The sequence below is a fragment of the Lampetra fluviatilis genome, chromosome 2 (assembly GCF_964198595.1).
Source record: "Lampetra fluviatilis chromosome 2, kcLamFluv1.1, whole genome shotgun sequence".
NCBI lineage: Eukaryota > Metazoa > Chordata > Hyperoartia > Petromyzontiformes > Petromyzontidae > Lampetra > Lampetra fluviatilis.
In genome coordinates this window covers 23,419,038-23,431,355 of record NC_136276.1, presented here as the reverse complement: position 1 = coordinate 23,431,355, position 12,318 = coordinate 23,419,038, and the positions used below count along the sequence as shown (strand labels likewise).

The following is a 12,318-nucleotide window of genomic DNA, read 5'->3' as shown; positions in this document are numbered from 1 at the left end:
CGGCCCGATTTTTGTTTCCTCCTCGCTGGCGGTTCCGTGCCTGCTGGGGACGGACTTCTTGGGCAAAATGCCGATTCGTATTTTAATAGACCAGGGCTGCATTGAGCTCCCGTCGGGACGATGCATGGCGTTTCTGCCGTCCCCTACTGCGGCTCGGACGGCGTTCGCGACGGTACCGGCGTTCGTCGTTAAAACGGTTCGCGTACCGCCGGGGGCACAAATGTTGGTGCCTCTCAAACTTCGTCGGCCCTTCGCTAAAGGCGTTGGGGACCAGGGAATTCTGCTGGGGCCATCTAGGGCCGGGGTTAGCGGACCTCATTTGATTCCGGCCCAGACCATCGTAAAAGGGGACGGGGACCCTTTCATCGCGGTCCTCAATGTGGGGTCGCAGACAGTGGTGGTTCCTCAAGGGACCGTGCTTGCTCACGCAACGCCGGTGCCCTGTGAGGAACCTGTCGCGAATCACGTAGGCACTGTCCCTCTGCCGCATCCACATTCGGACACCGATGAAGGGTGGCTCGAGGCGCTTTGTGCGGGATCGACGGACCTGTCGGATTTAGAGCGTCAAAAGCTTAAGACACTGCTGCGTGAATTTTCCGACGTTTTCAGTCAGAACAAATTCGATTTGGGCTGTACCCATCTGCTGCGTCACCATATTGATACAGGTGACAGCGCGCCAATACGCCAAAATCCTTTTCAGTTAAGTCCCGCCGAAAAGGACCATGTCAAATTGGCTGTTGATGACATGTTGGCCGCCGACATCATTTCTCCCTCTACCAGCCGGTGGGGAGCGCCGATCGTCCTGGTTAAGAAACAGGATGGCTCGTTGCGGTTTTGCGTCGATTTTCGCCGCCTCAACAAAATTTCTCTTGCCGACGCATACCCGCTCCCACGGATTGACGAATCGCTGGACACTTTGGCGGGAGCGCGATTCTTCTCCACATTGGATTTGCTTTCGGGATTGTGGCAGCTTCCTCTGGACGATGATTCTAAGCCTAAAACTGCATTCCGTACACCGCACGGTCTCTTCCAATTCAACCGGTTGCCGATGGGACTCCACTCGGCGCCGGCGACTTTCCAGCGATTGATGGAATTGGTTTTGGCTGGATTGCAATGGGACTCGTGCTTAATTTATTTGGATGACGTTATCGTCTTTAGCAGAACATTTGACGAGCATCTCCAGAGGTTGCAGGCGGTTTTCCTCAAAATGCGGGCTGCTGATTTGAAATTTAAACCCCAAAAATGTCATCTGTTACGCGAATCTGTGCGTTATTTGGGACACATCGTTGGACGCTCGGGTATTGCTACCGATCCCGCCAAAACGCAGTGCGTCAGCTCCTAGCCGACTCCCACCTCTGTGGGGGAGGTCAGGAGTTTCATTGGATTCGCGTCGTATTACCGACGCTTTGTCGCAGATTTTGCGACAATTGCAAAGCCCCTACACGCTTTGACGTCAAAGGGGGTCCGCTTTCATTGGGGACAGGAGGAGGAGGCTGCTTTCCGCTCCCTTCGGGACGCTCTGGTTAAAGCTCCTCCCTTGGTTTACCCCGATTTTTCTAAACCCTTTGTGCTCGACACCGATGCGAGCAACACAGGTATTGGGGGCGTGCTTTCCCAGGTGGTTGACGGCGTGGAACGGGTGGTCGCGTACGGTAGTCGGGTGTTGTCTCCAGCGGAGCAAAGATATTGTGTCACCCGTCGGGAACTGTTGGCAATTGTCTATTTCATGCAACAGTACCGCCCATATCTGTACGGTTAGCGTTTCACCGTCCGTACAGATCATGCGGCACTACAGTACGCCCTGCGAGTTCAACAACCATCGGGACAATTGTCTCGATGGTTGGAGGTTCTCCAGGACTTTGATTTTGAAACCACGTACCGTAAGGGCGTCCGCCACACCAATGCGGAAGCTCTGTCGCGCATGCCAACCACCCCCGAATGCGCATGCCTCCTGGGGTCGGGTCGTTGCAGGCATCCGGGTGAAATATCTTTTCTGGTCTTGGCGGCCGCAGACGACGCAGCGTCAATGACGAATTCGATCGCACAACAGGGATCAGATTCCCTGTTGGGGTTGCCTGTCACTGAATGGGGGCGCCTACAGATGGAGGATACCTCCCTCCTCGCGTTGCGTCGTCGCGTCGGGGATGCTGGGCGGGGTAGGGGTGATGCCGACGCATGGGAAATGGTCACGGGTCTGCTGATGCATTGGGACGGGAAATCCCATCGACACCGGCTGGTGGTCCCTTCTGGGTTACGGGGTAAGGTGGTGTGGGCCGCTCATGAGCGCCTCCTCCACCTGGGGACCCAAAAGACCCTCGCCTTGCTCCAGCTTGATTTTTTTTGGCCGGGCATGACAAGGGATGTCGCAGATCTGTTGGGGTCATGCCCTCGGTGTGCGCAACGGAAACCACCAGCACGGGAGTCTAACCCGCCTTTGCAGTCTATCAGAGTCTCCAGAGTCAACGAACTTGTCGCGCTGGATATTCTGGGCCCATTCCCCGCCACCCCCAGGGGCAATAGATATTTGTTGACCGGGGTGGAGTACTTTACGCGCTGGCCTATGGCCTGGCCCCTGGCCAACCAGTCGGCAGCAGCCATCGTGGAGGCCTTTGTCCAGGGATACGTCCTGGACAAAGGTGCTCCCGAGCGGCTGCTGACCGACCAGGGCAAAAAATTTTCCGGCAAACTGCTCCAACAAGTCTGTGAGCTCCTGGGCACGAAAAAAATTCGTACCTCTCCCTATCACCCGCAAACTGACGGGATGGTCGAGCGTCTGCACCGAACCATCACGTCCATGTTGTCACAGCAGGTTTCGGACTCACAGACCGATTGGGACCTGCAAATTCAAGGGGTCCTGGCAGCATACAGATTGGCCCCCCATGCGGCAACGGGATTTTCCCCCTTCTTCCTCATGTATGGCCGCGAACCTGACCCACCTGTTCGGGCCCAGCTGCAGATCCCCGCGCCGCAGGGTAAAACTAAATTGGCCGACCATGTTAAATTTAATCTTGCGAAATTAACAGAGGCACGGGATGCTGCCATGCAAAATTCCGACCTACGTCACAAAGCTAATGAGCGGCTCAGACTGGGTCGCGCGCACGTGCTACAGTGGAAGTCGGGGGACAAGGCATGGCTGTATTCATATTCTTAGGTTTTTTCGGTAAAGTCAGGCATGGCTGCACTGTCCCCAGGTACCACTCGCGACCTCCTCTAAACTGGTGCGGCCGTGGCGGGGCCCTGTCGAGGTGGTTGAGGTTTTGCGGCCTCAGTGCGTACGCATCAAATGGGGGAGGCGCCGGTGGTTTGTGCACCCCTCCAGATTGAAACCCTTCGTTGCGGTGCGAAGTCCCACTCCACACACGCGTGGCCAAACATGTGGGGGGTCGACCGACTCAAAGGGTCCGTCTCCGCTGCTCTCGCCTGACGTGTTGCCGGCTGTCCCGCCCCCAGGTGCACCAGGAATGACCGGCTCACGCCCGACAACCCCTACGGGGGATGCCGAGGGTCTCGCGACATCGAGAGGAGACTCACTTGGAAATGGACAGTTGCCACCCGACGGCCCGCCATCCGGGGTTGCCCCGTGTGACGGGCCTGCTGCAAGGACGCGCGCAAGAATGCGCAGACTCTTGTGATGCACAAAAAGAAAAAAAAATATTTTTCACATGTTATGTTCACTGTGTGCGGCGTCGGTGGTGTGTTCCTGGCACATTGGATTGTACGAATGTTGTGTTCACGGTGTGTTGTGTGTGTGCTAGGGTTCCCTGCAAATTGTATATACGTTGGTTTTACGGATTTCGTATTTATTCGGGGGTGGGGTGCGTCGGGTTATTTTCCCTTCTTGCTTTTCTGGTTCTTGTTGTTGTTCTCGTTCGCGTTATTGTTGAAAAATTGTGAGGCACACGCGGGGTCGAGGGGTAAATTGACTTTTATTGTCGTTTGTTGCAGCCGGGACGGCTGCGAGCTGTACAGGGGGGGGTGATGTAGGGGTGTTACGGAGGGGCTGTATACATGGGATCACACTGGAAACAAACACAGTGGGCGGGGCTTCGTGAGTGCACGGGGAGGTGCTCTCAACGACGTCCGCACAGAGCAGCCTGGGGGGGCTGGCCCCACCCCTCAGCGAGGGGTTTTGGTATAAAAGGGGATGAGCCGGAGAGCTCGGGGTAGAATGTTAAAGCTAAACCAGTGAAGACCGAAGATCATCTAGCTAGAGCCCTGGACTCCCCTGGGTCGCCGCCCTTGTCAGGGCTGCGCAGGACCGAGCCAGCGGCGTGGTCCCGAGAACCAGAGCTAGTGCTCTGGGACTCCGGGTACCGTAGCCCGACTTACCAGTGTCGGGCCAGACAGCCTCCCCTAGCCCGTTAGTGGAGGACTAGGAGGTAGGTCAGAGATAGCTAGCAGTGTATTCCCAGCTAGCGGGTGAGGGGGCCGATACCCCCTCCAGTGTTGTATGTACGCGGTTGTGACAACTGTTGCGGAATAAATACGTGTGCCTCAACCCCGGCGTCTAAGAGTCCTCAACGATATTACATTTGTATTGCGCCTGCAGCGCATGTTCCGCAGGTAGTGTTTGGTGACGTGAGGCTGTATTCAGTGACTTTTATCGAAATGGGCTCCATCACCTTTGCTGCTTGCAGAAATAAAAGTAGTTTGAAAGTCAAACATCTCTCCATACACCCCTCTTACGGAACCAGTGGGGATGGGGTGGCGCGTGCCCCCCCCCCCTCCCCCAATGATCTGATCGAAATCCCTAATTTAGATCGGATCATTTGGGTTTATTGTGTAGTGTTGTAAATAACAGATGAATAAACTTCTTAAGACACACACTGGTTTATTGTCTTTCTTCCGACATAGTCCCTATCCACACACAGAGGGATATGCGGTTCCCTCACTCGTAGCCCAAGGAGGTACAGCCTCCGTACCTAGCGGGACCTACACACGGGTCTGGCTGCTAGCCTAGGGAGGTACAGCCTCCTAACTGGGGGGACTAATCTCCGTCTACCCGCTACCCTAGCATCCTCCGGCTGGGACCTAGGGGAGGCTAGCTTGACCCACTGCTGGCTCGGCGGGTCCCCTGACCACAGGTCATGCCGAGCCTTAGCTCTTACAAGAGCTGGGAGGCTGGGGAGCCAGGGTCCTGCCTGCCAGGACCTATTCTCCCCTTGACCACTGGTAACACTGAGCCTTAGCTCTTAGAAGAGTAGGAAGGCTTGGTCCAGGGTCCTAGCTATCTTGAGCTGGCTTCAGTCTTCGTCTTGAGGAGAACTGGCGAGCGCTCCCCGTGCTCGCCCTTTTATACCCATTTGTAACAGTCCTTATCCAATCCCATGCTCCCTCGTGGGACCCTCTGATTGGTTCTCTAGAATCTGTGTTTTCGATCCTCTTTTACCCTAACTGACCCTTGGCCGTTGGTCCGGCGGGAAAGTGTGTTTACGATCTGCTCCCGCCTTTCCCTGACCCCGGCCGTTGGTCCCAGAGCGGTGCGGTAACACTGCATTCCCCTCTGATTACATAGTGCCCTGCAGGTTACCGCATAGAGTGTGTCTAGCACCTCTACATTTGTAATAAATCGGCATTTTGCGACCCCCACTGCCACTGTGTAGCATATCATTACGTGCCAGTGACTCTATGAGATGATAGAACAATAGTCTGAGTCCATAATTTGCAATAAGTAATGGCAAAGCAGTTATAAATGACTCAGAATTGTGCGCAGTTGCGTATACAGGACACAATTTCCCTGAAGACGAAAACCTTCAGCGAGTGTGATGCCGCACACGTGTCGAATAAAAAACAAGGGACAAATCCTCATTTACTAACAACTCCTATAATTTTTAAATCCTTTATATTAAGTTCGCTTGCTTGCTTGCTTGCGTGCTTGCGTGCTTGCTTGCTTACGACCGTGCAAATCTTTCGGTCGTTTTTTAACCCACTTCCCGTGATCCAATCGAGCTGACATTTTGCACACAGACTCGTTGTGCGAGCCAATAAAATGTTCGTGAATTCCAAAATTTTACACTGTTTAGGGAAAACAAGTTAAATATTTAATTACCAATTGCTTAATACTGGCAGACAATCATCTGACCCATAGGTGGCAGCCATCTCAAGCCAGAGGACGAGAGGACTCTAGCCGCCACGCATATAAAGGATTTATAGTGAAAAACTTTGTTTTTACGGGTTATACTTATTCATTGCTGGAGCCCCCCCTACCTGAAAATCCTGTCTCCGCCATTGCATACACCCCTCTCTCCATACACCCCTCTCTCTCCATACACCCCCCTCTCTCTCCATAAACCCCTCTCTCTCCATACACCCCTCTCTCTCTCTCCATAGATCCCCCCATCTCTCTCCATACACCCCTCTTTCTCTCCATAGACCCCCCATCTCTCTCCATACACCCCTCTTTCTCGTTGGTACACTCATCTTTTCCACCCCTCCTCCACCCCACACTCTCTCGCCCTCTCTTTTTCCTCTCTCCGTTGCAGCTGCAGGAGACACAGAGGGAGCAGCCCAGCGGCAGCACAGCGAGCAGCGCGAGCCTCAGCAGCAGCAGCAGCGGGAGCGTCTCCATTGCCCGTATGTGCCGTGTGTGCCTCCGATGATCCATCCTGGGTTTAACCACAAGGCTAGATAGATCACAGTGCCACGGGCTGGAAAAGAGATGGGCTGATGTATATATAACCTCCTGCCTGGGAGGCTTCGATACTTCACGTTGCCTCAGAGTTAACCTAGCCTGGCACCAGCGCCGTTGTGATGTCACTGCCACTTAGTGGGGAATGGCGGCTGTTGTCATTCCAATTGGTATCTGTCTATTATTTGGGTGTTTCGTTGTCTAGGGTATATTTTAATAATGAAAGTAACCCATTTAAATCTGATTGATATCCTCACATGCAACGGAATGGTTGAACCCACTGGCAAACTACACACGTGGTAATCATTACTTGAATTCAAGCAAGTATTTACTAAGAGCCAAAGTACCAGACATTAATATGCAACCGGTGTTCGATAAAACTTATAATTATATTGTTACGAATGTTATTGGCATAATTATCAAAAAGCAAATAAAATAGGCAATGCTCTGTATGTGAAAGCAATGAATACAAAACTATCCGACATCAAAAGCAGTAAATGTGTATGCACAACTGTAACTTGCTGACCCGCCCCTACTAGACATCTGTGAAAAATTGCTTCATAGCCCGTCGGATTCCTCCTATCTAAATTAATGATTCTGATTCTGAAAATTAGTAAGGACTTGATACCACATACTCGAAGTATAGTTGTGATACTTTAGTGATTAATTGGACTTTGAGTAATAGTCTGGTATTCTTAGTTTGCAGTTGATTAACAAGCGCTTCTCTCGGCTGTAGGAGTCTTTGTGCACGGCGCATCTTCCAGTGCAGTGCAGATCGATGTCGACAGCGCGATGGTGCAGTGACACAGCCACACACCAGCAGTGGGGACATGAACGACGGCCCCGCCACGACAATGACGCGGGTAAATAATGACAGCACCTCCGATTAGCATGGTTGGCTACGTATGGTGCGAACGAAGTTGAACAAACATACATACGACAGCACAGCAGCTGTGCTCTCAATGCTCAACTCTGACGAAGTACAGACACGATCTCCTCGTGGGTGTAGACAGCACATCTCTCTCTCCCTGTCAGGCAACAGCTGGACATATATCTTCACCGTGATAATCGTCCGCGAACTTGTAGTTATAAAGTCACTCGAGAGCTCGTGTTGGTTACTGCTTGCCACTTGATGTCGGTGTTCTTTGTGGATCTTCTCCTTGAGTTGTACTTATCTCCACTTAGTCACCAACGACTCTTTACATGTGTAGTACTCACTTCAGAGACACTAATAGTAGCAGGCACACACGTTTATTCTATACTTACACAGTACAGGGGATAACTACATACGGATCAGGACAGCCGGCATACTGCCTGACCCACAACGCCGAAGACGTGAAGACGGGGATGAAGACTTGCGTAGACGACGGGTTCCATTCCAAACAACTGCCCCGACCCAGCGTCGGGACCTCCCTTTAATCCTCCCCAGCATGGCCTGGCTCCGCCCTCGGCCACGCCCCCTTCTGGAACCTACCAGAAGGTTCTGGGCTTCGCCCCACCTGTCCCCTCTTACCTTTACTTCACCCACCAACGTGGGGGTTGGCCATTTGCGCACGTACACTAACGATGTGATCCAAGTAGCGAACCGACTTTGCAAGAGATAACATTTCTGCAGATTGAACTTAAGATTGGTCGCTCGCATTTGACAAACACCGATCACAACTGCTGCAAGTGATCCTGGAACGTACATCAAAAGACGATCACGTTGTCTACATAAATAAGGCACAAATCCCATTGGAGGCCCGTCAGCACCAGTTCCATAAGTCGCTGGAACATGGCTGGAGCCGAGTGTCCCATCGGAAGGCAGATAAATTGAGGTGTTCGGAACGCGTTTTTTGGTTTGGAACTCTCATCCAACGGCAACTGCCAAAACCCCGACAACAAGTCCAGGGTGCATACTTTTTGGTTCTTTCGGTAAAGTCACGTAGGTTTAAAATGAAATAAATTACGCACGCCAGACAGGGCATTTAATGAATCGACCATCCGTGGGAGCGGGTATGCATCTGCCATGAAGACTTCATTTAGTTTGTGAAAATCAACGCAAAATCGCAAACTCCCGTCCTTCTTAACAAGGACAATGGGAGTTCCCCACGGACTGGTGGAAGGGGAAATAATATCGGCAGCCAACATCTCATCGACCGCCTGGTGAACATGGTCCTTTTCCTTTGGACTAAGTCAAAACGAATTTTGGCATATGGGAGCAGCGCTACCCATATCAATATTGTGTAGCATCAGAGATGTGCAGCTGATATCATATTTTCCCTGACTAAAACGTTCAAGAATTCCCGGAGTAGTGCACGCAATTCGCCCTGTTGTTTACTGGAGAAATCTGGACTTTCCGAGCATAACGCATCCATCCACGACTCATCCGACACCTCTCCCCGCTCTACTGCGGCCATGACCTGAGTGGTCACATCGCTGGTCTCCCCACAACACGCGGCTGTCATGTGGGCAAAAACAGTACCCGCCTGTATAACTGCGGTACTCAGCCCAGCGTTCAACACTTGGCCATTTATAACCGAGTTGGGGAAGACAAAAACGCCAATTGATGGCCAGATGTCAACTCAACATATCCCTGATCCACTAAATTCTTAAAGGGCATCCTCCCTAGGAAATCGGTCCCCAACAAACAGGGCACAGCCAATGATTTTGAAACCAATACTGGACCTCTACTTTTGCTAATATTTGGTGGCAAAGTCCTGTAAATAAACTCAGAAAAAATGGTAGCGGATGCTCCCGTATCAATGAGCACCCACACATCAATACCCTGTACAGTCCCAATAACCGCAGATGATCCCGCCGCCGCAGCTACGATACCATGCGCCAACGCGGTCCACTGCCCTGGACACCGTGGCCATCCGCCCCCCGCCAAATTCCGATTTTCACGCACCGCGACACAAGGAGTGGCGACATGCGAACCCGACACAGTCTGAGATAAAGGTGCATGAAGTGACTGCGTAGGCCGTGTGTGTGATGCATCGCGACTCGCCTTTTGGCCCGGAGGAGCGGAGGTCGGCAGGGTGGAAGACGGCGCCAGCAGGAAGAACTGTCCAGGGTTGGCTCTGCATCCTTTAGAGATGTGGTCCCGCAGACCACACTTTAAAAAGGTGACGGGGGCCCTCTACGGTGGAGGGAAGGTTCCACTGTGCTGTTCCCGCTCCTGTCTCCATTAAGTGTCGACTCTCCCGCACAAACCGCCGGCGAGCAAAGCACAAACTTGAGGGGGTTTCTGTACAAGCAGCCACCCCAGCTCGTAGGTTACAATGGGCCTGGATGCATCGAGCTACCTTAATTGATGACAAGTCATCCTCCTCCGTGGCGGGCAGAAAAACATCCATCTCCTGAGCCAACTTAAGCAGTCTCTCTTCGGATATGCGGCTTGGGCTAGCAACATTAGCGCGCTGCGGAAGGCGAGGGGCATCTCAGCTTCCCCCCGTCTCCGCATCACAAACTTTTGGCGCGCATTGGACGGCGGATCAAAAATTGCCGCCATATGAGCGAACACCTGTGACAGTGTCACCCTGTCCGCTGGGGGAACAGCATAAAATTGCACCAAGGCATCGTCGTCCAGGATAGTGGGGAGAGCTTGCAGCGCTTCAGCATCCGTCCATCCCGCCAGCGCACACGTAACAGCGAAATGGCAATGGAAGGCTGCCTAGTCGCCCCCCGCAGCAACAAACTCCCGCACAAACGGCAGCCGCTTCTTGAAGAAAGGCATCGCCGGGCACGAAGTTGGCGGCAGGTCGAATTTGGGGGGAAGAGATTCCTGCCCAGTCGACAAAACGGCAGCCACCCGCGCAGGCTGGAGCTCCGCTGTTTCCCGCGCTTGGTCGACGGCGGCGGCAGGGCTGTCCACCCGCTGCCCCTGAGTCGCCGTGTCTTCCTCCGGCTCCTCGACCTCCAGCTGCACAACTAGCACTGCCACCGTGGACAGCAGGTCCGCGAGGCACATTGTGAACACGCCGTCCTCCTCTGGACGGTAGCAGCACGGAGTCATTGTTTCCCACCCGCTGCTCCGCCGAGATCGCCTCCTCGGGACCATTCTCCGGGGTTCCGGATTCCGGGGCTGTCTGGGGGATCACCTCCCCGCCGTTTTCTTCATCCGAGGACACCACGGTAAGCATATTCCTCCTCGTTAACATTGACATTTTCCTTAAACATTTAAATAAACATACTTCCTTCCCTCTACATAAAAAAAAAGTTTTCTTATCGTTAACACTTCTGACACCAAATGTCGTAGTCACTTCAGAGACACTAATAGAAGGAGGCACACACGTTTATTATATTCTTCTACAGTCCAGGGTATAACTACACATGGGTCAGGACAGACGCACACTGCCTGACCCACAATGCCGAGGAGGTAAAGACGGGGACGAAGACTTGCATAGACGATGGGTTCCATTCCAAACGACAGCCCTGACCCAGCGTCAGGACCTCCCTTTTATCCTCCCTAGGGTAGCCTGGCTCTGCCCTCGGCCACGCCCCCTTCTGGAACCTACCAGAAGGTTCTGGGCTGCACCCCACATGTCCCCTCTGTCACCTTTACCCTACATCCCTTACCCCCGCCTATCACGTGCCCTGCTGGCAGACCGGCTGCTGTGTCCTCAGATCCCCCCTCTTTGCCAGCAACCGGGCTATGCGCTCCAGTGGCACATTTTACCTGCCCTGTTGGTAGACCGGGCTACTACACCCACAATCTCACTCTATACCAGTTTCCAGCGCTACGGGCCCTAGTGACCCATTCTATGTCACTACACATGTTCACTCGTCAACAACGGCAAATCTACAGATCTGCGTTATATATTGTTTCAGCTGCTCAACTCCTGAAAACCCCTCTATAGCTTACTGCTTTGAACTTACTACAGCTGTATTACAGCTTTTTCTGCTTCTCCACTGCTTTCCACTACACGTCCAGTGGTGGCTCTGTCTTGACCGCATACGGTCGGATCTCGTGATGGAGCGACCTTCCAAGGGCACGAGCTGTTGCACTCGGCAAATGTGGACCACGGAGAGCCGCAGCCACTGCTGATCTGCCCACAGTTCAGTTGTAGTATGCGTGGATATACTAACATCATGAACTGAGCAATGTATACCGAATATTTATTTAATGTATTATGGGATTATGCATATAAGAAAGAGCTGCCTCGTTTTTCCAACAAATGAAACTTTCACAGTTATGTTGAAGCCTTCCTTTTCGGAGGTAGATTGTATTTCGTTTATATTAACAAAGCTGCAAGGAATTCATTGTATGGTCGGAAAAGGGGGAATACTCTCCCTCCCAGTTCCCAAGTTAGCTGTCAATACTATAATTGTGTTCTGACTCCAAGGTCAGTTTGACATGGGTCTGTAACCTCAGGTCTGCTGAACTAATGTACTCAATGGTATACCCACATTCTTGCTCTAAGGGGAGCAGTGGCACAGTGGTTAGCACATTCCGCTATTAATCCCTATCACGGCCAACATCGGGGACGAATATGTAAACTATTCCTGGGCCTCTCCTAGGTCGACTCAGTCTTAAATGAGTACCAGTGGTGGTGTGTAAACATGGGCACTGAGAGTCAAATGTGGCCCGGCATGGTCCTGGCCACTAACCACCTCGTGCTGGTTGAAATTGGTGCCGCCAAAGGCTATATGGGGGATCTTTGGCTTTATTACAGACAGAGAGGAGTTGGATCGTGATCTCTTGTGGT

At 52.6% G+C, this 12,318-nt stretch overlaps 1 protein-coding gene across 1 annotated transcript in view; it reads left to right on the top strand.

The window, feature by feature from the left end:
- The window catches only part of LOC144944340 (toll-like receptor 2), a 90,464-nt gene that overhangs the window by 69,904 nt on the left and 8,242 nt on the right, over window positions 1–12,318 (top strand). The window contains exons 2-3 of the mRNA XM_078872437.1: window positions 6,483–6,573; window positions 7,365–7,491. Coding sequence (XP_078728563.1) covers window positions 7,459–7,491 — 33 coding nt within the window. The 5' untranslated portion in view covers window positions 6,483–6,573; window positions 7,365–7,458. The remainder of the gene's footprint in view (window positions 1–6,482; window positions 6,574–7,364; window positions 7,492–12,318) is intronic.